At 42.9% G+C, this 27,875-nt stretch overlaps 1 protein-coding gene across 2 annotated transcripts; it reads left to right on the forward strand.

The window, feature by feature from the left end:
• The first annotated feature begins 4,538 nt into the window (after positions 1-4,538).
• Positions 4,539-27,649, forward strand: LOC145483357 (sacsin-like). Of its 2 annotated transcripts, none has more exons than XM_081461858.1 (5): positions 4,539-6,027; positions 7,615-7,704; positions 8,869-8,957; positions 10,396-10,660; positions 11,708-27,649. In XM_081461858.1, the coding sequence occupies exons 2-5, from the start codon at positions 7,680-7,682 to the stop codon at positions 24,511-24,513; spliced, it is 13,185 nt and encodes a 4,394-aa protein (XP_081317984.1). In that variant the 5' UTR covers positions 4,539-6,027; positions 7,615-7,679; the 3' UTR covers positions 24,514-27,649. The 2 variants fall into 2 exon arrangements, with proteins under 2 accessions (XP_081317984.1, XP_081317985.1); XM_081461859.1 differs by lacking the exon at positions 4,539-6,027 and adding an exon at positions 6,042-7,018.
• Positions 27,650-27,875: the final 226 nt, after the last annotated feature.

Genomic DNA, 27,875 nt, shown 5'->3' on the forward strand with positions numbered 1-27,875 from the left:
ATAGAAAGATACCCTAAACCAGTTCCTGACCATTCCTGCCTACCGGAATACCGCTACCTCTCCTACCAGAAGACCCCAAAAGAAGGGCGTGATCCAGATGACTGGCAGCCAAGGGTCCAAGCGAAGAAAGAGCATGGAAGTGGCAGGCTGGTTTTTATCTGACCCAGAGAGCGTTGCTCTATTTGCAGGTAAGTTTATTGTCAAATCAAAGTTTGTGGTGGATTATCTTCAGCATCTTGAAGTGCTGGAATTTAAAAGGAAAAAGAGAGCAGAAGAAAAGGCAAAGTTAAGTAAGGACGCAAAAGATAAATCATATGAGGATTATCCTTGGACTGAGTTGTGCGAAGATCTAACCAAGCTTAAAAACCTACGTATTCCAGAACTAAACAAGTACTTGAACCACCACGGGCTGAAGCAGCATTTGAAAAGCAGCAAGAGTGAAAAAGTGAAGGCAATTGTAAGATATTCATGCTTGCAGCAGAAGAGTCTTATCAGAGCTGGCCAACCAACACTGAGAAATGCAAGGACATTGACACAAAATAACAACAGGGCAAGTGCTGACAGCAGTGAAACGGCTGAAAGTGACAATGATGAGTATGACAGTGATGCCATTGACTCTGGGGGAGAAGATGACTCAAGTGACGTCATTCTTGCATTCATCAATTCAGATGAGAAAGATGCCAATGAGAGGCCAAATGCCACACGCTCAGGGCGAGCCATAACTAGGAGATCCGAAATTGACTTCTCTTTCTTTTGATTTGTTTTTTAAACAACAGCTCCCTGTAGTAGAGGGATTGTAAATGTTGTCTTCATAGTGAGCACAATAACGTGAAGTAGGGGGATGATAGTGAAATGTTAAAAAAGTTGAAATCTAAATATTGTTTGTTCAAATTTTTTTTGTGAGGGGGGGGTCATCCCAAAAAATGACCGCTATAAGGGGGGGCCATGTGAAAAAATTGGTAAGCTGAGGGGGGGTCATGCGATTTTTAAATGGTGCTTCCCAAATCCCACCAGCCCCCCGTCCCTCATAAAAAATGAACGGTCCCTTAGCTACCTGGGTTCTCCGCAACAGGTTTTGCGAGACTGCTCTACAGACCAGTCCATTATTAGCATCACCATTAGCGTGAAAGATGAAAATGGCGAACTCTTTGATTTCAAGGGCTTCCCTCTTCTTTTTAAATTAGAGTTAAATTAAATTTCTTTATATACACAATGTCTTCGGCAAATCTGTTGCCACCAAGCGCACCGCCTGCCGAGAATGAAAGAGGAATCTATCCAAGCCTTCCCGAAACGACAAATGCCGAAAATTTCCGGCTAACCGAGATCAGCAGAATTGAAAAAGAAATATCTGCTGAGGTCGAGCATTACAGGCTTGTGTTGAAAAAATACAAAAAAGCCCGGAAAGCGCTTCACTATTCCCTGGTTGGCCTTGGCGCCTTCACAACAGTTCTGTCTTCTGGGGCTGTCGCAACATCACTCACCGGCGTTGGAATTGTTGTCGGCGCGCCTGTTGCCGCGATAGCCGCTTTATCTGGCGCTGTTTCCACTGGCCTGTCCGTTGTCAACAAGAAGCTTGAACGCAAAGTCAATAAACACTCGAGAATCCATTCTCTGGCTATCGGGAAACATGACTCGATTAACCTCGCCGTCTCACAGGCTCTTAATGATAATCGGGTTTCTGACACGGAGTTTCAACTGATCACACGTGAAATGCAGAAATATCGCCAGCTTAAAGAGACTTTACGCTCGAACTTTGTGCGAATACAAACAAATCCAGTCCAGCCTGATATCGAAAAAATAAGAAACCAGGTTCGGGACCAGGTTCGGGAAGAATATAGAAAAAAACTTGCGGATTAAACAGCAGATTTGAACTAAATTTTGAGCGAAAAAACACAAAACTTTCTCTTAGTCTTATCAAAAACAGGTGATTGTGGTATTTGTCATGTCACAAAAATGGCCTTGAACTTTCGAGAAGGTTACTCACTAGACGCAGTCAAGTGCGAAATAGGGAAAACCCCCCGATCAGCTGTTTCTTTTTATCGCTCTACTGAAATCTCTTTGTTCTACCGCGTTTCGTGCCCAATATTTCCTCGAAAAAAGGCGAAAAGTGCTATTTTTTTGACCAGGCCGAGAAGAAATGCCGTATTCTAACAAACTATGGACAAAAAATAGAAATCTGCCTGTAAAATTCCTCTTGGCTTCAAAATTCCTGATGGCTTTGAAAATTCCTGATGGCTTCAAGTGAAGCCAAGAGGAATGCAACCAGCTTTAACTGAAGCCATCAGGAATTCGCAACGGGAAGCTGTTGTCTGAAAACCTCAAACAACCGGAAGCGCTTCATGAAAGCAATCAACAACTTCGCGTGTAATATCACGCACTTGTCTCTCCCACTCAGGCGTGAAATATTCATTCACAAGAAACGCAATCAAGTGAACACTGACAAGCATGTTTTTGTGATGTGCAAATGAAGCCGTGGATTTTTAAATGTAATTCCACCGGTGGTTATAACGTCGCCGCCTTTTTCGCTAACGCTCCCTGCCAAAAAGGAACCACTCGTGCCAATCGTAACCATCCCCGGAGCATACTTCTAAAAAATTCTTGTGCTCAGGGGTGGCTTCTACGAGAGGTATTATCAGCGGGCTTAGCGTTGCTTTATGAACAGTTCCCTCCTTTTCGAAACAAGGGAAACAACACTCCTCGAAATAACAGTCCAGATATTCGAAACAAATAACCATCGGCACAATCTGCTGCTTGAGTTCGCAGAATGGCCGTTTTAAAATATTCTTGTGTACCTTGTCCCATCCCATTTCATTTTTTTCCTTTATTTTTGTCACTATGTACTCCTTGAGAATCATCTCACGAAGCTCTTGAGGGAGATTTGGATGGCCTCGGAAAGCTCGCAGCTTTCTTTCCGGCCCCGCTTCAGCCACCCGCACTTGTTTGGCGCTCGAGTCATTCCGGCTCTCGCGGTATAACACCGGGTTCGCGCGTTTCTAATATGACGCACTCCTTTGTTGTCAGTCCCACTGCCCTTGTTTCACCTCACGGGGCGGTTGAAACCGGTTTGAACCGGTTCTTTCCAGTGGCCGCGGCCACCTCTCGTGGCGGGACAACGGCGCTCCCGCGCCCCTCGCGCACCACTCCGCCGCCCCTCGTTTGGCGGGGCGCTGCGCGGGGGTGCCACTGTTGTGAGTAGTATATAGGGAATTAATCAAATACTATTTCGCAGAGGGTGCCGAATTTCACCTTATCACAGCCCCCGCCATCAAGTCTGGCCCGAGCTTGTGAGGGCCAGACTTGATGGCGGGGGCTGTGATAAGGTGAAATGAGGCTCCCTCTGCGAAATGGTATTTGATTAATTCCCTATATACTACTGGAGCTGTAAAACCAGAAATACTCCACCATAAAGCTAATAGGAGTATTTCTACCACCATATAATGTCATACCTCAAAGGAGGGGGTAACATGCAATATCTTTTTGAAAAGCAGGGGGGTGGTATCTAATTTTCTTATGGGCAAACCCACTAAAAGATTCGAATCCCACGTAAGACTCACTAAGTCTCATTTCTTATTGGAACTGATTTAATATGAATAAAACATGATTTACATATCATAAAAAATATAACAAATAACTAACAGTAATTAGTAGCAGAGCCATGAGCAATTTACCTGTCTGGTCACATGGCATTTTAGCTTATTTGTAATTAACACAATAGGGGTGGATCAAGGGTCGCAAGAAGGGGTGTTTCATTATGAGAAGTACCCAACAGAGGGTTTCGCCTCCTCCATAGGTGTATATAAATTTTCAGTACAAAGGGAGTGTCAGGTTAACCTCAGGACACCCCTGGATTCGCCCCTGGACATGCTTTATAACCTGACACTGCAGGTGACAAATGAAATTTAAAGCTGGTTTACAAGTTGTAGTCGGAGGCGTAATCAGAAGCGTAGAGCGATACAATCTAGTGGAAATAAAACTGACGGAGTCGAAAGCAGAACACCGATTCTGCTTATGATTCTGCCGCTTACGATCTCGTGAAAATTACATTGTCGGAGACGCAACCAGAAGCTGAAGAATAAACCAATCACAATGATCAATTCCGGGCCTTGTGATTGGTTGCTTTTTTCGACTCCCACAATCTTGTTTTCACTGCATCGTAAGCGACGGAGTCGTAAACGGAATCGGAAGAAATGGAAACGTTCTGATTCTTCCGACTCTGATTCCATCGAGCTTATGACTCTGCTTGCTACTCGGATTTTCAATTTTTACCAGGTCATAAGTTCTCTTACGATCCCGAATACTACTCCGACTCCGTCGCTAGCGAAAACCAGCCTTTAGGTGACAAGTTTTAAGAGTATCAAAATGAGACATGTTCTTGTTGATGTTCATGTGTCGTACATCTCCGGCTTATTTTCACCATCAACTGGAGTCCCTCCGGGTGAAATAAAAACGACACAAGCTCTACTCTTTCGAATTTCCAAAGCAATGGTATTCCATCTTCTGGCTTTCCTTCTGTCTTTCTCCTTTCTCCTGGATTTTGATACAATGGTTTTTTAACCAATGGCTTATTGGTGAAGTCTGCATACGAGCCAAGTGGCTCATAAGACCGGAGCTTATCCCGGTTTCTGTAGCATAAAGCTACTACGAGTATTTCTACTCCCCCTGGATGGGATGCTAATCCATCCCAGGGTTATCCCCAGCATTAAAGTCGTTAGCACCCATTTATACACAGAGTCTATTTTCATCATTGCGCTTAGATTCAGCTTCAATAGCTCGGAATTTCCTACTGTCAAGTTACCTCGACCCTCTATAAGCCAGACATTTCTCTAAGAAGGTGCCAGTCCCGACGGTGTCCGTCTTATAGAGAGAGGTGTCAATACTCATGAATATATAGGGTAGCAAAGGATGGGTTGTTATTCCGTTTCACGAACGAATTGTTACAAAATTCACGCTTCACATATAATTTTAGGTAAGTCTGTATACGAGTCAAGTGGCCCATCAGGACGGCACCTATCCCCGGTTTCTGTAGCATGAACGCCCAGGAGTATAACCACTCCCTCCTGGATGGGATGCTGGTTAACCCAGCATTAAATTCGCCGGTACCTATTTTATAGAGGCACTGTGAGAGTAAAGCGTCTTGCCCAAGAACACAACATTGGGTGCTTCCCATTTAGCAAAAAAATCCGCAAATTTCGGTTGAAAGTCAAATGGAACGGTAATTTTCCGGAAAATCAGTTCGGAAATTGTAGACTACCTCCAGAAGTAGTCTACAATCATCATTATCAGTCAGTCCTGTTTTGTTATACCTCCCAACTCAAAAAGAGAAAAAAACTGCGAATAAATCGTTTGCTTGACGCCGGCTGGCGCACAAATTTGCCGCGGTTTCAAGGAGCACGACCTGATCACGTGCGAGTCGAAAGTTCTCCAATATAATGCTCTTTGTCATAACTTCACGAACAATGCACGTGCGTGTCACACAAGTGTTTTTGACCCCCAGTGTGTCACTTACATGCGCAAATCACGAGGAAATCAGTGTGATTATGGTCTATTATGCTGTATAACGCACTTCGATCTGGTTGTAATTTCCCCGCCAAAGATTTCTAGACTGATAGTCCTTTACTCGCACAAATCTCCACCTTTAAGCAATGCATACGCGTAACAGACATGTAGGTCAAAACCACATGTTTTACATAGCAGTCCGCGTTAATACATCCAGTCATAAATTAAATTTTGCATTTTACATAACATTCACAAATTAATCATTGCGGAAGTTAGCACAATCCATTCCAAGAATCAAACTCGCGCTTTCCAAGAATTGAATTCGTTTCCGGTTAAGTTGCAAATGTTCTTCTGCTGCAATGTTATTGGCTGAGATTTGTCCTTTTCTTAGAATTCACTTGTGTTTCAAAGAATGAGTTGCTCTTCTTAACAATGCGAAGCGCCAGCACAGCAGGCAAGAAGTGAATGTTTGCAGCCGGCGTTTAAAAGAATTCAAGTTTAAAGAGTAAATTGGATGTCACGCTATAAAAGGTAAGTGTCGCGCTTGATTTACTTGTTAAATTTCAATCTGCTGAAGCCTCGCACGGCAACATAGTCTTCACGTCCAAATCAACGCTGAACTTTGGTCCTTGCTGCTGCCTGCTTCAAGATTTGGTCAGATATTCACAGGAATTTGCTCACAGCCGGTCAGAAGATATAGTTGATATAGGCTCATTCGCCCAGGACCAGCAGCTGAAATATCGTGAACTTTATTTTCTTAGAAACTTTTCATGATTCTTGCATTTCTCAGAATTGCGGCAAACAGTTAAATCTATTCTACTAAAACAATCAATAATTCACGCAAACTGATCTCTATGAAAGTGACCATCAGAATTTTAACTTGTCCAGTCTTTTTACTATTTTACTCACTGCAAGATATCCCGGCAGGGCTTATATCGAGTTGAACAACTGAACATGCACTACGAGGATATGGGAGCCTTCAGAATGCCCCGCCGGAACGTAATAATAAATCATGGGCTACATTCTTTAATCAGCGCGTTGACCTTACTTCGAATTCGACAAGTTTAATATCATTGCTGAGGTTCTTTTTATAAAATAATGTTAAATACCATCATCATCCTTAAAAATACGAAGGAAAATTGAACCATAAACTGTTAAAATTGTTTTATCAGGAAGCGAGAGGCGGTGTACTTCAAAAGTATGTGGCCTAGTAAGAGGTGGCGTGTTTCAATATATTTACGAAGATTTTATTTTCATTCTGAAGACAACCTTGTCTTCTTGACGGAATCTTACTACGGATAAACAGAGCAAAATATAACAACATTACATCTTGAATTATTCATCTGTCAAACTGCATTCGTTTGAACAGGACCACCATAACTTCACTTCTCAAAGATCCGGAAACGAACCCAGTGCTGTAAAGAGGATTATTGACTCGTTTGATTTATATCTAAACTCAAATTCCTCGTGGCTTTTGGCGTCTGAGAAGAACCATACCGACACATGATGATCAAAGTCGCAAGTAAAGGATAACTTATATTTGTTTCTCCGTCAAGGCAGTACGGCCATGTTGAAACCTCGAGCACAGTATCGTTTGACTGAAAACGGACCAGGACTATTTGATCTTCTAAAACGTCTTGCAAAAACTTGAACAACTAATCACTCTGGGCACCAATTACTTAAATTCCTTAAATGAGCATCGGTTGAAGAGTCAGTGCTCTGCATAACTATATAAATGAAACTAGTTTCCTCTCTGCTTTCGTAGGATCGAAATCATGGTTTCGACCGATTCTTGTGGCTTACTTGACACAAATTTCAGGTGTCAATTTGGTTAAAGTTGAATGAAGAAATAAACGTAGATGCATTAAGTGAAGCGTGTAAAAATACTTCTCTATGATGAACGAAATGATAGTTCTTTGATATGCAAACGAGAAAGACGTTGTTTTAATTTACACTGTGATGCCATGTTTTCCTTCCATTATTGTCGAATTATTGACTGATCGTGGGCCATATCTGTTCCCTTCTTACGTTCTCGGATTTAAAGATTCTACCTCTAAAGAAGTTAGTTCTTTTCAAAATTATTCATACTCAAGTTTTTATTACCTATTCTTCTTTCAGTTGGAAAGTTAAATTAACTCAGTGACACACTTTTTACCCAAGCACGATTATGAACGAATGAGAACATGGCGGCTCGTCCACGCATTCAAGGTATGTGACTACATTTTAGTTTTGTGCACTTTTCAAATGTTTGTTGAACAATATTAAGTTCGTCGAAAGTTTGCTGCTATTAATTTTCCAGCAAATTTTTATTGTTTTTCACCAATTTTGTGTCAATCGACATTTGCAATAAGTACAGTCGTGTCTACGCGCTCATTCCGAGAAGGAGACGCGAAGGTTTTCTTCAGTTTTCATCGAGAAGGCGCTATTAGTTTTGTACTTATGTTTGAAATTGAAGATGTGAAGCTAGTGTGCTTTAGAGTACTTTAAAGATCTGCTGCTTTTAACTTAGCTAATCAGTTGCCTTCGGCGACCAATTGTTAATTCCTTCCTTCTTCCTTCAAACAAAGGACAACTGTATTTCAAATTCAACCCAGCCACCAAGTATCAAAACCGACACATGGAAGCTGTATGTCTTGCGTTCAGTTGCTAGCTTTAGAAAAGTGAGAACAGAGCTTGGAACTTTAGAGACTGCAGCACGTAATATTTTGCCTCCGCTGTCCTAAGTCTCGAAAGTGCTGATAAGTTCTTGGCGAGCTCACTTTACTGGGCCACGTCGAGTTCCGTCGACTCTATCATTCATTGTCTGAGCGGCACGTATTAATATCGGACAACTGGCTGAAAGTTGTGCAGTTGGTCGTAGTAATATCGGACAACTGGCTGAAAAGATAGAGACGTGATTGTATTTAAAATTGTACAGCATGAATAACCGATGGTATAATGTTTCCACGATGTTTGGCATTTGTACTGAGACTGCAGACTACATTTAGACCTAAATATCGCTCCAGTTAGCTTAAATATCCCTCAGATTAGCCTGAATAGCACTCAGGTTAACCTGTTTACGGTTAGCTCTCGGTATTAAATGGGAATGTCAAAGGATAAAATTGAAAAAAGCAATAGTAAATAACAATAAGGTTACTGCACAATTTGGTACGTTTTGAGTCGTAAGAGAGACGTTTTAACGGATAGAATACACATCAAAGGGTTCAGCGACTTACGGGCACAATCGAACAATACGGCCTCAACTTGACTCTTACGACAGCAGCGCGAGATTTTTGTAGTGAACGATGGTTTAATGTGTTTCCCAAAGCCAATGCTTTGTCTAGAGTGTTTTTTAACCACGACTGAAATTTTTCCTTTCCTCGCTCATGATAGGAAGGTCTTATGGACAGAAGCGACCCCCATTAACTCACATTCTACAAAGCATCCTCGACCGGTACCCGGATGGAGGACAAATCTTGAAGGTATTCAATGATCTTTAAAATAACCAACGCGAGGATTCTTGTTCTTTTAGAAACAATGATGAAACCTCAGCATGTTCGTAGCTTGTACTCTAAAAGTTCTTCATAGAAGAACTTTTACATGTTTGGAGGCACAATTTGGCTTGGAACCCTTTGGCTAATTGTCAAAAGATATGATTATAATTTGGCTAGTAGCATAGGCTCGGTTACATTTCACAGAACGAAACATAGGTTTGAGTACATTACCCAATCGTTTCTAAAAAGATGTTTAAATATTATGCATCAGTTAAGTATTAATATTTTGCAAATCGAAGTTCATTATTGGGGAAACATTCAAACACATATCAAATCGATGGTAGCTTATTCTCGTTCGCTTTTAATTTTTCACTGCATTTTAATTTAACATTTGCTGCACCAGAAACTGAACCAGTGGCGCAAGATAATATTCAGATGTACAACATAGAACTGCACCAGGGTCGTGCATCTAGGCACGTTCATTTACTCCCACATAATTTGATTTTTGTCGACAATTATCTTCATTACTTGTTTCCTATAACATTGACCTGTTTTTTTCAATATTTTGACATTTGAGTTACTTTAACCTGCAGTGAAAGGGTTAAATAATAAAACCATAGTGTTTGGGCCCCTGATAAATTGAATAACAGTGAAGAGATGCTTCAAACAGTAGTATGTGTTTTTCTGATGTGACAATGCAAAAGCTGAAGCCTAAATGTAAAATCGATTGAGCATTGGCCGTATTTGCTACGAAGGACGACTGTATAATACGTCTCAGGAGTATAATGCATCTAATATTAAGTGCGTGCAGGTAAATACGAGAAACAAAACATTCGTGTTGAAAAAGCTATTGTAAGAGGTGCTGTCTGTCGGTCGCTTGGTTTCAAATTCTGTTGTTGAGCGGATTCACAGTTCAGATAAGTACGTCTGTTTTACGCTGATCTCGTATTAACCAAGACAAATTACTCGTCTAAGACGTTTGATACGTCTGTTTAATGCGTCTTCTAGATGTTTTAAATTGTTAATTTCGTCTCACGTTTGACAATGCATCTTATTTTTCGTATTTACCTAGACGTCTTAACCTGCGATGCAGCCGCACGTGTATAATCCGGCGGTTTAGACTGTTTGCGACGCAGGCTAAAACGTTTAAGACGCGATAAATATACCTCGGAGACGCATTAGTCGTCTGTCCAGGTAAATACCGCCATTGTTATATCTGTATATTTTTCGAGAGAGCAGCATTTTTCAATACGGACTGAAAATTGACCGAGGAATTTGAACATTTTAATCTTCGTACCAAGAAATCCTAGTTACAGAGAAACAAATAATTGAATATTGGTGGATAACCAGATGAGAATAATGAAAAGTAACAATAAAGTACTCTGGTTCAATTCCCTAATTCAATTCAATTCTTTGCATATTTTAGGAAATTATTCAGAATGCAGATGATGCAGGGGCCTCGAAGGTATCCTTCCTCCTTGATTCGCGCCCAAGCTTCTACGGAAGGGACTCTTTGTGCGAGCCCAGCCTTGCTCAGTTCCAGGGTCCTGCGTTATATGCACAAAACAATGCTCTCTTTGAGGAAAGTGACTGGGAAAACCTGGAGAGGCTAATGAGAAGCAGTAAGAAATATGACCCGTTAAAAGTGGGTCGATTTGGCTTAGGCTTTAACTCTGTTTATCACATGACGGGTGAGTTCTTGAAAGGGTAACTGATAAATGATTGATTGACCGCTTGTGGGAAAAAATTCAGATGCGACTCGGATTCAACCCAGAAGGTTTAAATAAGTTAAAAGAAGGTCCTACTACTGAATAAAATCACGTTACATTTGGGGAACACGTTTTGGTTTCCTGGAGCTTTAGGAAATGTAGCTTACGGGGAACCGGTGCTTATTGTCCTGTCAGAAAGTCGTCAAATAAGCAGGTTGCATACATGTTCGGTCATTGCTCTTGACAACGTGTTTACCGCCCTCGAGACAGGTTTCATGCGAACAGGGCTGAATTACTTATTATCCATCCCTGAATTGTGCAACGAACATGTTTCTTGTTAAATGCATGCGTTAATTATTACAACTAGTATAGACTGGGGAGTATGGATCGTTACAACTAGGAGTGGCTCAAATTCCTAAAGATATATTTTTAAAGGAAATCCTTGGCCCAGCTGCCACATGATGATGATATTAGGGACCTTACGCATATACGACGGCGACGGCGAGGGCGACACCTAGTAAAAAAATTGCTTCTATTTTATTATGGAATTTCGCATTCATTTGAAACTAGTCAGTGTGTCTGTCGGTATTAAAACTTGCCCCTGTTGCATTTGTACGAATGCGTTCAGGTCCAAATAGAAATACGAAAAATTAGCCGTTGTGGTTCACGTTCTCCAGACAACGCAGAATTTGGTCATTTCACGTTGTTGTTTTACAAAGGACGACAAAGAAATGTACCAAGAATTATAACGCACGTGCACAGCCATTGTTTTGCTCATTAAACCTTTTGTTTAGCGACGTTCTCGTTGCCGTTGCTGTCCTGTTTTGCGTAAAGGTCCCTATTGTACAGTATGACGTTGTCGCATTTACTGAATTTTTTGGCACGGAGATGCTTGATTTGTAAGACGGCAGCAGAAGCGGCAAACACTGAACACGCCAGCTTTTAATGTACTTGTTAATATTGAACATACGTAATTCTTAACAAAATCAATATATGCTGAGCAACAACCTTTCCATCAATTTTTTTAAGATCTTCCGAGCATCGTAAGTGGAGACGCTATAGTATTCCTTGATCCGCATGAAACGCACTTTGGAAGGAACGAAACAGGCCAGCGATTTTCTCTCGAGGATCGACCTCTTGATGTCTGTCCAGATCAGTTCAGGCCGTACGAAGATGTCTTGGACTGTAAAATTTCAAAACAGTTTTACAATGGAACTCTGTTTCGCTTCCCACTTCGAGGTGTGGCATCAGATTTATCCAAAAAGACGTACACTGCGGAGAAAGTGCGAAAACTATTCAGTGCGCTGAAAGAAGAAGCCTCTGTTATACTCCTTTTCTTGAAGAACATTGAAGAAATAGGTTTGTTTGAAACTGATGAAAGAAACGTTAAAAGGCACGTCTTCACCGTTCGATTGAGTGACAGTTGCAGGCAAGAGGTCAGACGAAAGAAGAAACACTTTTTGACTCAGGTGGAATTGTTAAGCAAGGGGACAATTCAAGATACACGTCTTTCTTTGCACTTAGCTGTTGAAGAGTTAGATGCAAGAGGTACGGTGGTGCAAAACAAATGGCTGGTTTACCATCAAGTCGACGCTCGAGACTCAAATCTTAAAGTACTGTCATCACATTTGGGCCTTCTGCCTTGGGTGGGATTCGCTACACCACTGAATGAATCGAAACGTCAAGCTCTTTCGTCGACTGGAGGGAGGATCTTCTGCTTCTTGCCACTACCACCAGACGCTGATTCCAGGACTGGGTTTCCAGTTCATGTTCATGGTTACTTCGGCCTCACCGACAATCGACGTGGTCTTAAATGGCCAGGACTAGACTGCCAGGATGATCCAACCGCTGAGTGGAATGTATCGCTGGTTAAACGTGTCGCAAGTCAAGCTTACGCCAATCTGTTGCTCAATCTAAAAGAAACCGGTGATTCTCCGGTCAAGGCAAAATTGGTTTACCAGTCCTGGCCAAACCTTCAAGAAGTAGAGAAACATTGGAAAGTCATGCTGAAGTCGATGTTTTCAACTTTAATGACTAACAACGTCTTCTGGACCCCGGCAAACGGTGGCCAGTGGATCATCCTTAACGAGGCACGCCTTGACAGAATAAAAAGCGAATTCCCAAACGCAACCGATCAAGTTAGAGACGTGGTTCTGGAAACTTTGGCACAAGCTAATGAGGCCATAGTGATCGTTCCAAGTCACGTGATGAAAGCAATCAAAACGTATGCACCGGTACCCTGGAATAGCATCACTCCTGCTTACTTGAGAAGTCTGCTAAAAAAGAAGGCCAAGGGGTCTTGGAAGGCAACGAATACGTCAAGGGAGAAGAAACTTAAGCTGCTTGAGTTCTCCCTGGTAGACAAGAACCTGAAGGACATGCAGGGTGTCCCTCTCCTGCCCCTTGCAGATGGAAGCTTTGTGGATTTCCGTTCGCTTCAGTATAGCCGAGATCCTAATGCTGCCGTGTACGTTTCATCGGCGACCCATCCGCGTTCCCTTTTCCACAAACTGGAGAGTAAGTTCCTTGACAGCGAAGACCAATCCACGGCGCTAAAGTATTTGTCAGAGGCTGCTTCTGATGCAAACAATCCAAAAGTCCATCCCTTGCAGCTCGTCAAACTTAATGAAACCATCGCAGTTAATCTTCTACGACAAATGCTGCCTTCCGGTTGGTCTGGAGCAGATCATCTGGTTTCATGGAATCCAGGTAAAAACGGGCATCCGCCAGAAAGCTGGTTGAAGTTGGTTTGGAAATGGATCCAAAATGTTTTTGCTACTGATCTCTCCCCTTTTCACGACTTCCCTCTCATTCCTCACGCATCTGCGGGACGTCGCAGCATAGTGAAGCTTAAGACATCGAGTCTGGCTATTAGCCAACACAGCCAGGGTCTATCTTTACAGCCACTGATTGTTTCCTTGCTTGAAAAAATGGGCTGCATTGTTCTGGTAAGCCTTCCACCTTACGTACGTCACAATGCCTTACACAAGTACATCGCCTCTCCCAACATTCAAGGCGTCCTAAGAATTTTTCAAACACTTGGCAAAGACAGATGCGTTTCGATGATTTCCTGCTGTTCTGCAGACGAGAAACGAGCTCTACGAAGATTTCTCTCTTCAGAGTCTTTCAATTCTGATCAAAGAGGCCTGCTGCTACACCTGCCTATTTTTGACGCAGCTGATGGGACATCCTTCATTCCTGTAATGGAAGGATGGCAAGTCCGTACGGTTTTTCCATATGGTTTCCAGCTTCCTTATTCCGTGCCAGTTCGCAACGCCTCCAGAATCATACATCTAAAGGATCACGAGTCGTATACTCTTCTTCATCAAAGGCTCGAAATCTCTGTGACGACTCCAGCAACCTTCCTGATCTCTACCGTCTTTAGTGGTGGTATACAAGGTAACTTCTACAGTCACCAGCAGATTTCCACTTTGATGTGCTGGGTTCTTAGACAATACTACACTTTCTGTAATCAAGACGGCTCATTCTCCACATCCCTCAGAAACCTGCCCTTTGTTGTCACCCGAAGTAACAGGCTGGCCACTCCATGTGATGTTCTTGATCCAAAGCAACAAGTTTTGCGACAACTTTTTGAAGACGAAAACATCAAGTTTCCACATGACGACTTCGCCAAAGATGACATTCTCCAGCCACTTCGACAACTTGGAATGAGGAGTGTTCCAAATGCAGAAGACATTTTGCACGTTGCCCAGACATTATGCAATATCCATGTTGATGTGGCATCACGTAAAGCATCAGCACTATTAGAGTTTCTAAACACTGACCCGTTTTTACTGGAGTCAAACAAGACCTTGGTTCAGGCCCTAATGAATGAGAGATGGATCCAACGAATGCAGAATCGTCCTTCTACCTACCCTTGCGTTATGCCTTGGTTTTCACGGCAAGCACAGTTTTTCAAACCGTCTGACGTGCTAAGCCAGTCTAAAGCCAATCTTGCAGGAGCAGTGGTTCCTCTTGTCACCAGGCCATGCACTCGTGCACTTGAGAATGTTTTTGGTTGGAACAAGTCACCCGCCGCTCACCACCTTAAAGAACAGCTGCGCTCTGCCTGCCTTGTGTCATTAAATGACATGAATGCGAGTGAAACATATCGTTTTCAGGCAATGTTAAAGCAGATCTACGAAGAAGCATTCAACAATCCTAACTTCACTCGGACCATAGGACAAGATGCCAGCTTTCCTGCGTGGGTATGGCACGGAAACGGATTTACATCACCGTCAAAGATGGCGTTTGTGTCACCTTGCAATTTCGACTTGAAGCCTTACCTATTTACAGTTCCACAAGACTTTGGGGCCCTCCGTTCGTTTTTCCAAAAATGTGGTGTTCGTGAAACATTTAACGAGACAGACCTGCTGGGTGTCCTCGCAATGATAAAGAATAAGCACGACGCAAGCAATGATATGAGAAATGTAGTGGATGACCGAAAACTGTCATGCGACATTCTGCAATGGATAGTAAAAGATGGAAAGTCACTGAATTCAGAGCTCCATAGAAGCCTGTTAGTGCCAGTAATGACCTGGGATAACACCTTAAAGATGGTTCCATGCAACGAATGCACATTCTGCGACGCGGGCTGGTTGAGGAAAGGCGGTTCAGAGCTTCCAATCACAAGTCAGTTTCCTATGATTCATGACAGCATATCTACGAAAACCGCTGAGCTTCTGGGTGTTCCACCCATTATCACGCGTGTCACGTGCGCGAAGGTACTAGCTATCGAACAAACAGGTCCTCACGAGGCAATTACAACCAGGCTAAAGAATATTTTGAACGAGTACAAAGAAGGTGTTGATGTTTTCAGAGAACTGGTACAGAATGCAGATGACGCTGGTGCAACTGAAGTGCAGTTTGTTCTCGACTGGCGCAGCCATCCAACCGAAAGGGTCTTGTCATCAGGTATGGCAGACTGTCAAGGTCCCGCCCTGTTAGTGTACAACAACGCCGTTTTTACGGACGACGATTTGCAGAATATATCGAAGTTGGCAGGGGCCACAAAAAAAGAAGACCTGGAAAAAATCGGCCGCTTTGGACTTGGTTTCAGTTCAGTCTACCACTTCACTGATGTTCCAAGTTTCATCAGCAGAAACTATGCTGTGTTCTTTGATCCACACAGAACACACCTTGGAGCGCATATACCTGATGTCTCAAAACCTGGAATCAAGATAAATTTGGCTGTCAATCCAGACAGTCTACTCTACTTTTCCCACCAATATCTCCCTTACAACGGGCTGTTTGGCTGTGACACGACTTCGCCAAGTAGTACGTCTGAGAAGTTTTATTTTCAAGGAACTCTGTTTAGATTTGCCTTCCGAACAAAGAGAGGAGAAATCTGCGATAAGATCTACGACAGACAGGAGATACAATCCCTTGTGCATTCTTTTCAAGAATCGTCGTCAAGCTTGCTTTTGTTTACACAGAATGTAAAAAGGGTTACATTCCTCGAGGTGGAAAAGAATGCCCTTGATCCAAGAAACGCGCGACTTCTGTTTGAGATGTCCAAAGAAACGGCGAGCGTAGATCAACCAGGTAAACCTGTAGTGGAGAAGACATTTCTCCAATCCTGCGCAGAATGGACAAAAACGCAAAGTCATGCCATCTTTGCAAACAAGGAGCCACCGCCCAAGTTAACAGAGGTGATAGCTGTGACCTCAAAGAATGGTGACGGGAGTCAAGAAAGGTGCTCCTGGCTTATAAGTTCTTGCCTGGGAACTGGCGATTCCTTTCAGTTGGCAACCAGTGAAGAAGGTAAAAATCAGGGAGTCTTGTCTGCCTCTGGAATAGCTGGTAAAATTTCCACCGATAATGGAAAAGGTGGCTGCTTAAACCCGGAAGCTGTAAATGGCGAAGTTTTTTGTTTCCTTCCGCTAAGCATACCAACTGGGCTACCGGTGCACGTAAACGGTTACTTTGCAGTCACGTCAAACCGTCGAGGAATTTGGGAAAGTACTACGACTGATGTTGGTCACCAGCCTTTTGAAGTCCCATGGAACAGAAGCCTCGTGGAAGATGCAGTATCGCAGGCTTACTTTCAGTTTCTAGAGGACACGATGCGTATGCACAAGCAAGGAAAGATTCCGTCATATGACAGTTTCTCACTTTGGCCAAATCCAGAGACGCTCCAGTCATCCGCATGGGCACCACTCATTAAAAGCGTTTATCGACGAATCGCAAACTCCGATCTTCCATTGTTTCTCATAGAGAGGGAGTGGCTTTCCATAACCCAATGCATTTATCTAGACGCGAAGTTACAGGAAATTCCGAAGAGCGAAAAAGTCCTGGCAATGCTTGATTATAAAGTAGTGCAACTTCCAGACTTCGCGAGGAAAGGCTTTGAAGAGGCTGGATGTATCGAGAAGATCGAAGAGCGAACAATGACTCAGCAGAAGTTTCTGAAAGATGTCTTTTTCCCAAACATAATGACGATGCCTGGTGATCTACGGGATTCCATTGTGCTTCACCTGATTGACGAATGCCTTAGAGGACATTCAAGCCATCGATCGGATCTTCTTACACTTTACAAGTCCTTGCTTTCAACCAATCGTTGTATCCCTTGTGGGCCGTACGAGAGAGATTTGGCATCTCCAAAAGAACTTATATCCCCTAGAAGTATGGGCGCGACTTTGTTCTCAGAAGATGAAAAGAGATTCCCGTTTGGCGCGGGTTATTGCACCAAAGAGCGTCTTCTCATGCTTGAAAAGATGGGTATGGCATCAGATATCCTTGACTGGAAGACCTTGCTTGAGCGAGCAAACACGGTGCCAGTGCACTGTATTGAAGCTGAACAAGGTGCCAGAGAAAGAGTTGCCCGTCTTGTGAAGTATATAAATGATCATCTTCATAAACTCGACCATCCCACAGAATGGATGCAATCAGAGTTAATGCGTGTGAGCATGTTTCCAGTTCTGGACAAACCAGCAAATTTCACCATGCCTTGGAGAGGTTCCGATGAATACACAAATGGAAACGTCATGCTTCCGGCAAAAGAAATGTATAGTGAGGAATACAAGTTCGTTGCAGGGTCTTCAAGGCCAATCCTTGACGAAAGTGAGGGACGTGGCTGTGGAAAACTCAGCATGCAAACACGAGATCTTTTTGGCTTTAGTTGTCGTAAGCCATCAGTCCAAGAGGTCGTTGAACAGTTAGACCATGCTGTTCAAGCAGTAGCGCCCTCGCCTGTTGAAGCCAGCACTTTTGAAGATGTTTTCTGCAGGATATATGACTACTTACAAGAGTTTCTTTCGAAACCAGATGGTGAGATGATTGTTGAGAAGTTGAAAGGTAGATGTTGGATATTTGCCCACGGAAAATGTCTCTCATCCGACCGTCTCGCTTTCGAATGGAAACGATTCGGGGAACCTCTCCTGTATGAGGTACCAAAAACTCTCGCGGAAAAATATCGTCGCCTGTTTCAAGCCACTGGAGTAAAAGAATATTTCTCCACCGAAGACGTTATCCGTACCCTTCACAAACTCAAACAGGACAAGCGCGGGGAATGTCTATCTTTGGCAGAATTTAAAGTGACAAAATCTTTGATCGAAGAGTTCTTACAAGCTCCAGAGCTCTTGCTTCAAGAGGAGAAGGGCAAGATTCCTTTACCAGACCATAATCTGTTTTTACAACCCGCTGAGGAATTAGCCATTAATGATGTACCGTGGGTGAAGGCAAGGGATGGTATCAAATATGTCCACAAGTACGTGCCCATCGATCTTGCGTACAAGCTAGGAGCCATTGACATTCGGACAAGGATGCTGGCCGATACATCCCGGCCAATTGCGCAATCATTTGGCCAGCGAGAGGAGCTAACGGATCGCTTAAAACGTATTTTAAAAGCTTATCCTTGCGACGTTGGCATCCTGAAAGAGCTTGTCCAGAACGCAGACGACGCAGGTGCCACAGAGTTACACTTCGTTTACGACCCTCGCAATCATCCCACAGAGCGGCTTTTGAGCGACAATTGGAAGGAATTGCAAGGACCTGCCTTGTGTGTTTACAACAACCGGCCATTCTCAGAAAAAGATTTAGAAGGAATTCAGAGACTGGGAATTGGAAGTAAAACGGACGACCCTACTAAAACTGGACAGTACGGGATTGGTTTTAACGCTGTGTATCACCTCACCGATTGTCCAAGCTTTGTCTCGAATGGAGACACGCTTTGTATTCTGGACCCTCATTGTCGCTTTGCCCCAGGAGCGTCGAAAGAGTATCCAGGGCGCTTAATACAAATTGGAGAGGAGGAAAGATCTGACTACCGCGACATATTTCCCGGTTATCTTGAGAATCTTTTTGATTTAACATCCGCAACTCTGTTCCGCTTTCCCCTTAGAAACAAGGACCTGTCAACAGATTCCTTAATATCTCAAGAGAAGGTTTCTCATTCAAAGATGATGAGCTTCATGAACGTCTTCAATAACGAAGCAAAAGAAATCCTTCTATTTTTGAATCACGTCAAGAAAATCACACTCTCTGAAATTAAAGGCGACCAGCTGAAGGAGATCTACTCGGTAGCTGCACATTTAACAGATGAAGACGATGCAAAGCGTATGAAACTGTCAAATCACATCAAGAGCTCCAAGGCCTCAAAAACAAATGAGATTGACTGGCTTGGAATAACATACCCGCTAGTTGTCGAAGACACTTTACGCGAAGAGAAATGGCTTATTCATCAAAGCGTTGGTCTCCAGGCAAGTGACAGGAATGAAGAAATTCCAGATGGTCGAAATTATGGTCTGCTACCTCGCGGTGGCATAGCAGCCAAAGTGTCTGAGAAGTCAAAACTTCAATCATTCCATTCCATGCGCAAGAATGAACCTAAACACAAGGCCTTTTGTTTTTTGCCGTTGCCATTAAATACAGGACTTCCATTTCATGTCAATGGCCATTTTTACCTAGATTCTGCACGACGAAACTTGTTGCGCGATGAAAATGAGGAAGGATTTGGAAGCAAATGGAACAGTTTCATCATGACCAAAGTTTTGGCCCAGGCGTATGTCTCACTGATGTTGGTAGCAAGAGGTCTTCTGCCTGGGTTGCAGAACGCGAAAGTTGCTTTCTTTTCCAAGGAGTTCAGTCTTCATGAAGGAATGCGGTGGTATCACAATCTCTTTCCGCATTTTGATTCTGTCCAAAGCCAGTGGACAGTTCTGGCTAAGGCGGTATTTCAGATGATTTGCAACAAAGATGAGAAGTTACTGCCCCTAACCAAGAAAACGCTCAATGAAAAGATGGAGACATCTGAAGTTGTTTGTAAGACTGATGAGATTGGTCGTAAAGGGGTGACTCGTTGTTTCTGGCTGCCTCCGTCAGAAGGGTTGTTTAACACCATGACTGTCAGAAGTGAATCCGAAGTCAGACTTTGCAGGACTCTGTTAACCGTTGGCTTCAAGCTTCTGTACTCTTCCCGTACACTCTTCAGCGATTTCAAGAAAGCTGGCACGACAGTTAGAGAGATTACGCCAGAGTTAGTTCTCCAGTTTCTTAGAGAACATCCAAGCAATGTCGGCACACTACCTTGTCCTGTGAGCGAGACAACACTTGGTTCTGTGGTGGATGTACTGTTACTTCTCAGCTACTGCATGAAGGCTGCCTCCTTTCCGAAAGAAATGTTTGGACTTCCTCTGTTGCTGACTGAAGATGATGTTCTTAGGCGTTTTCGGGAAGATGACCAGGTGTTTCTGAGCCTTTTTGCCGATTTGGTACCAAATTATCGTTCTCGATTTATCCACCACACGCTGGCTACAACTCTACTTGAAATTGAGAAAGAAATCTTTGCCGCGGATCAAGGTGTACTCAAAAAATTTGACGTCTCCGCATTAGCCTCCCTCCTTCCAAGTACTGCAAAAGGCAGTTGGTGTGAAAGGAATACTCTGATTCCATGGGATCCAGATGAAGGACCGTCCAATACCTGGCTGCAGCGACTGTGGGAGTTCTTATTCAAGATCCACAAAAAAACAGAGACCTTTTCCCTTGAACCTTTGGGAAAATGGCCCATCCTTCCAACACTATCGGGGAAGTTAGCTCCAGTCTCTAGAGGTAAAGTAATCCTCGACCTGACCACTTCAGAGTCTTGGTCACCCGGTCAAAGAAGTGTCGTCGCCTTACTGCGGAAGCTTAAATGTCACGAAGTTGATAAAAAGCTCATCACAAGTAATGGCAGGTGGGATGTGGCAACCATAGTCAAACCGCATCTTTCCTACCCCAACTCATCGCAAGACATACTGAGAGTATTGGACTACCTGATGAATGAAGGTGATATCTCCGGTTGTCTTTCCGAGTATGAAATGATCTCAATGCTGCAGTTCCTTCAAGACGACGTAACATCGTTGAAACAGGACCATAAATTTACATCGGTCGTTAAACGATTGCCATTTTTCAAGACTTTCCACGGAGAATTTGTCCGCCTTGACAATGTCGGATCGGTAAATGTCATCCCAGAAGGCTTACCAATTGATGAGTCAGACGTTTGGATGACAGGAAACAACTGTGTGTTTTTAGCACCTGCACCCAAGCTGGACCGCCTGTACAAGGAACTTCTAGGTGTTGGTGATAAAACACATACAGATTGTTACATCAACTTCATTTTCCCACAGTTTCCACGACTTACGCAGGCAACACGAATGTGTCACCTCACCTACGTTAGACGACGCTTACTGCTCCCATACAGCAGTGAGGAATGTCACTCCAGAGTCCTAAATGCCCTGAAAACCTTGGCATTCATTCCAGACGCCAATGGAACACCGCGAACTGCTTCACAGTTTTATGATCCAGGCGTGAAAGTCTTTGCAGTTATGTTGCCGCGCGAAGCAAAGCCACCAGAGCCCTTTACCGAGGAAACTGGCTGGTTGAAGGTTCTTCGCCAAGTTGGGCTAAAGCAGGACGTCAGCAAAGATCAATTTTTAACGTTTGCGAACGAAGTGGCCATGCAATCAAAACACCTGACTGAGTCAAATTTCTCTGCCTTGGAAAAAAAGTCCAAGACCCTTGTTAAACACCTCTTAAAGAATGCGTCCCTGCACGACGAAAGATATCTTCGCAACCTCTCCACAATCCGATTTGTGGCCTGTCAAAAAGCAAGCGACGAGCTAAGTCTCCTTCACAGGCAGCATTTGGTTTGCAGTCGAGAGCAAATCCTTCCATTTACCCACTTTAAGGATTCAATACCGCACACCCAGGAGAAACTGGCATGGACGACCGCATCTCTGCTGTATTACTGGGCCATTCCAAAACCTGAGCTACCAATGCTTGCAAATCTTCAGGTCCTCAAGAAGCCTTCTTTGGATCAGGTCATAGACAATGTTGTCAATCTATCGCAGAACCTCTTAAAGCGTGTTGAGCGAGAACAACCAGAACCCAAACGCCGACTGCTGGGACAAATCATGACTGAAGTCTACAAATTCCTCACGTGCACAAGCAGCTGCCAGAATAGGGATTCTTTCGACTCGTGCTCACAAGTGTGTGATGCAATTTGCAAGAGGCTTTCTGCTATTCCTTGCATTCTTGTAGAGGGTGGGCGTGTGTTTGTCCGCTGTGACCAGCTGGCGTTTCATCTTGACGAAGAGCTGCCACCATATCTTTACAGAGTTCCCCGAGAATATGGAACTTTTGAACACTTGTTCAAACGTCTTGGAGCTATGGAGGAAGCAACCCCCGTGCAGTTTGCCCAACTTCTAAGTCGTCTTAGAGCCTCGTGTCAAGATAAGAAGATGCTTCCCAATGAAATCAAAGTCGCAAAACAGGCTGTTTTTGGACTATTCTCAACTTTACATGCCATACGGGAGAAAAAGGGAGATAATCAGCAGGGCAACCCTTTAGCTTCAGTCGAAACACTCTACCTTCCAAACAGTGGACAAGCGCTTCGACGTTCTACGGATTTGGTCGTATTTGACTGCCCTCAGTTCAGGAGTCGAATGGCAGATTCCATGTTCGAGTTCCTTGACGAACTGGTCAAATACAATTTGACGTTTGCACACCCTCCCCACATTGTTGGCCTTTTGCCTGTCCACTTGAAGACACAGTCGTTGGCATCTTTGATAAGGGAAGAACTTCATCCTGAGAGTAAAGAGAAGAGATGCCGAGCTGACTTAGAGCGTAAATGCCAGGCTACGAATCGTCTGCGACAGATTCTGTATTCGGAGGAGCTTATCTCTGGCATTCTTCGAATCTTAAAGTGTCAGTACGATAAAGCGAAATTGACAGAAGATGTCCGCAGCAACGTTCGCAGATTCCAAAAGGAGCTTACCATCAGTTGCATGGAAGTGTTGTCCACAGAGTTAGTCGACAATCGATCTAACACAGTAATTCCAAAAAGTCAGCGTCTCAAGCACTCTGGTTGCTTTGTAGGAGAGGAGGACGGGAAAAAGCATATATTCCTCCGACATGGTGTGGAGTTTAGCAATGCATGCAGAATGATATGTCGAGAAATTTACTATCTGACCGGCTGCCTTATCAATGAAGAAAGCTGGTTACATCTGGCTGCCATCCTTGAATGCAGATCTCCTGATGACATTTCAACCACACTTGACAACAACGGTGTGTCCCAAGATATGGAAGCAGTTGAAACAAAACGCTTGGAACCACCACTTGGCTCAGAGGTACCCGAAGAGCTTCAAGAACTTCTCGTACAGTATGACGCCTTTTATTTTCGACCAGGCGAATTTGTTGCATTTGAAAGAGAAGACTCCACCGAAGAGGGTCCGAAGTATATCTATGCACAAATCATTCGCAAGCTCAATACGTCGCATCCTGCAAAATCTAGAAAAGACAAGACAAAGAGAAAACAGAGAGGAGAGAGCAATCTTCTTAGCAGGTACCTTATAGATGTCGGCAGTGATGAGAAGAAAGAGGCGGATGTGCTAGATCTCTACAAGATCAAACGACCAGAGCAGGTTCACAAGGAAGAAGACGAAGAAATGGAGGAGGAGTCTGTCTCAGACACAATGGACCTTGTACCTTACGCAGGAAGCAGTGGCCAAAATCCAGGAGAAGCAAGAGCGGAATCATCAACATCTTCCCAAGGTGCAAGCGAACCTCCCAAGCCAAGAACGTTGGAAAACGCGTTGAAAGAAGTGAGAAAAGCTTTGGCTGAAATTCGCAAACTTCCGGAAGACAAATACAAAAAGGCAATTAGGCGACTTTTCCTTCGATGGCACCCTGACAAGAAAATGGACATGCAAGAAATTGCAAATGAAGTGACGAAGTTCATACAAAACGAGGTCGAAAAGTTCTCTAAAGGTGGATCAGGAGGCCGTGAAGAAGGGTTTGCAAGGGCGCAGCCAGATTTTTCAGACTTTTTTAAGCAGTGGGATCAAGAAGCTCGAAGACAACGTTCAAGCTACGAGAACTTTCGTCGACATAACCCGAGATTCACCGGTTTCACATCACACTCTAGGAGACGTTACACGGGACCCGACGTACGCTTGTCCAAGATGTGGATGCGTCAAAGCAAAGAGGATCTCCGTTCCATTGAACATCTCTTGGCAGCCCGAGATCCACTGTATTACCTTGTCTGCTTCCAGTGTCATCAAGTTGCCGAGAAAGCTCTCAAGGCCGCACTATACGCCTTCTCCGGAATCGTGGACAGGCAGCTTAATACTCACGACTTAGTTCAATTGGCCTATGATCTGTCGTTGCTGCGAGGAGCACCAGATGTCACTACACTGGTGGCTAGGCTGTCCGACTACTACGACACCACTCGGTACCCCGACAAACAGGTGCCACCTAAGGTTCCGGCTGATGTGTTCCAAGATTCTCAGCAAGCGCAAGAGGCGTTCAGACTCGCCAAAGAAGTGCTGGCTGTAATAGACCCGTTTGTAGGTGTTTAAAAGACCGCTTTGTTTTACGACTACTTAAATAAATAGTCTTCTTCAGGTCGCAACAGACAACTCGAAAATCGCCAAAGTTGTATCATTACTTTTGATTTGTATTTTATAAGAAACGGATTTGTAGCAATTTAGGTTAAGAACGAAACTTTCTTTCAAGGACCTTGAAATAGATGTTATTTTCCGTGTCCGAAGAAAAACAGTAGCCAGTAAATTTACAAGTGGCATAGAATGAGAAACTGGACTTGATCATAAAATATTAACGCTGGGTAAACCTCTGATCAGTGTAGGCTACGTGTAGAACGATTTTGCTTTGATGCAAATTACAGGGTTTGCAACAAAAACATTGTCAGTACGTCTTAACTGTGTCTGTTGCATCCATGGGATAGAAGGATATGTAATCCTCATGATAATTTTAGCAATATTCAGTACGCTCGAGCCAATCAAGTTTGTTTGCCGAGCATTATAGTTGTGAAAGTACGTAATTCAGAGTGAACATCCTCTTCTCGACAGGAAAAGTTGTTCTTGAGCTCTAGGATTCTAAGATAACTTACGTTAAGGAAGTAATCGTACAACTGCTTTTTTTTATATTGTTACTAATAGCTTGTTTTGGTCGGTTTTGTAACACTTAAGTCTCTTCGAGGTAGACAGACAAGCATTAACAGGCTTTGTTTCAGAAACGCGAATAGAATTAGAGCCATAGCTATATATGCCTTTTTTTCATTAGCAATAAAAAAGTCAACTATGTATTTTTTCGCCCGTTTATCTATTAGTAATGGTGAAAGCGCTGAGTGGAGTCCAATTTGGTCTGTAATCCTACGATTGATTGACAAATTTGTTTAATTATGAGTGATTACAGACAGAATTGACGACACGAAGGCCGTTACCAATTAATGTACATGACCAACCCTTGAAGGCAAATGTCAGAGGGGCAGACTAAAGGAGACCTGGATAAGAATAGTAAGAAACGAAAGGGCGGAGTTTGGTTTCAAAGGCTGGTGCCAAGCTGGAATTTGTGAGAAAGACCGAGAAACAATGCCAGAGTTTCCCCGTCGGACAAAGACATCATGATAAACCTGCATGGACGATCTTTTCCTTTTTGTGAGGGTTACAACCCAAGCTACAAAACGTATAGGGGGAGTGCAGTTTTTTGAGCTCTTTCCATACCTTTGGCGGCTTGGATATAATACTCGGGCAGAACAATAAGAATAATGAACATATTTATGCAGGATGAACATTTCAGTTACAGTAAAAACCCGCATAAAAGAACACGTGTTTTGCGGTTTCAGGCTGATTTTGTTCTTATATATCAGGTGGTTTCTGCAAAATTAGCCTGAAAATGTTCTTAAGGTGTTCTTAAATACTGCATAGACTACCAACAGATGAAATCAATATGCAAGCACAACATTTTAATTAATTAATGGATAGCTCATATATTGATCTACTTAGTGCTGTATTTAGTACTGTACCATAGTAGGTTATTCTAATCTAACTGGCAGCCAATTTTGTTGTATGTAAGAACAATTTTCATCTTTCAGGCTGAATGTGTTCTTATGTATATGGTACCTTTTTGACCAAATTTCAGCCTGAGCGTTCTTAATCCACTTGTTCTTTTATGCGGGTTCCGCATAAAATAAATGAATAATTAGTAAAATAAAATATAAAACATGCAAAAATCTAAAAATATACATATAAAAAGAGATAAAAAGACTGGAACTAAATTCATATACAATTATTAAAAATATCCGCCCCTTTATAAAAAAAAAAACGCTCTTTTAGTCGATTCTAATTTTACCCTAACAATAACCAATTTGTTCTTATTCCTAATATCATAATCATGAATATTATGTCTTCTAAGTTGAAAATATTTGGCGAAATAACTTGGGGCTGTTCCCTTGAGACACTTTTCAACCAGTTTAACAATTTGGTTTTCTCTTCTTCTTGTAAGAGTGTTCCAACAGACTTGTAACTATCTGTTCGGTGGACAAATGGGCAGTATTCAAGACTATTCTACCACCTCGTCTTTGTAGGCATTCCACGCCTTCTTCATTCTCTTTACCACATCCATGGAAAACAGCATGATAATAATCCAAAATTGGAAGAAAGCAATCTGTTCACTGATTCAATTGTTAGTGATGGTCATGCTCTTGAAAAAATCTCCAGCATCTGAGAAACCAAGAAGACTGGCAATACAGGCTGTGACCAACACTCACACTTACTTAACTAACCATAGCATTGTGGGTGTTTTGACGTAACAATAAAATCCTAGAACAATACAAAACAATAAAAAAGAACAATGTGATGCATAAATTATGTCAGTATATTGGAGAAGGATGAATTTTCCAGAATTGACATAAATGTGCGCCCAGGTGTATGCAGGCATCCTGATGTAAGGTAATCAGTTAGATCATTCAAAATTTCAAGCTTCATACCCAGGGTATAATAGTAAACTTTATAGTGGCAGATCTCTCTTAAAGATACCAGGCAGGATATTTTTTCCACATTGACAGCAGGTGACAGCACCACAAACAAAATGAAAACCTCTAAACTACCGCTACCTACTGGAGCCAAACATTTCCTACACAAGTGCTGAGATCATGAAAAAGTTAAATATTTTTATTTCATTGATACCATGATCGTCGCTTTGAAAATATATGTGATGTGTAGAAATCCCTGGTGGCCATCTTAAAACTATTGCATTATGTGTGCTGATCAGAATTTTCGAGGTGACAGCAAAATTACTAAACATCCAATATTGCAGGACCTGGTTTCTCTAATATTGTACCATAAAAATCTCACTAGATCTCATATATTTCCCAAAAAAGGGACAGCAAGGGGCAGTGCAGAGAGAGCTAAGCATTTGCTTCACAACCTTTGTTGATCAGCTACTGTGTTATGGTGTCAGTATTGAAATTATTTGACAATAGCAGCACAAAGAAATCAACGTTATGGGTTAAACCCTCTTCAGAGTAGGGAGGAACGATACTGCAGTGGTCAAAGTACTTGCCTCCTACCAATGTGACCTAGCTAGTTTCAGATACGTGATCCAGTCTTATGTGGGTTAAGTTTTGTTGATTATCATTTTTGATCTGAGGGTTTTTCTTTGGGATCTCAAGATTTCCTCTCCCCCCCTCCCCCCCCCCCCCTCAAAAAAAAACACTCTTGGTCTGGAACCAAAGGACAAACAGAAGACAAAGGATGAGCCCCTGATAAACCATATTTTTGGCTGATCTGGAAATTTGCTTGAAAACTGCCCTTGTAGCCTAACTACCAACTACAGTCACCTTTCCCTTGGTAATAAGACTCAGCATGATGACACAGGCAAACATGAGTGGTGAACAGAACTTATGGAAAACATTTACCAC

This window comes from Orbicella franksi, chromosome 4 (genome assembly GCF_964199315.1).
Source record: "Orbicella franksi chromosome 4, jaOrbFran1.1, whole genome shotgun sequence".
Classification (NCBI taxonomy): Eukaryota; Metazoa; Cnidaria; class Anthozoa; order Scleractinia; family Merulinidae; genus Orbicella; species Orbicella franksi.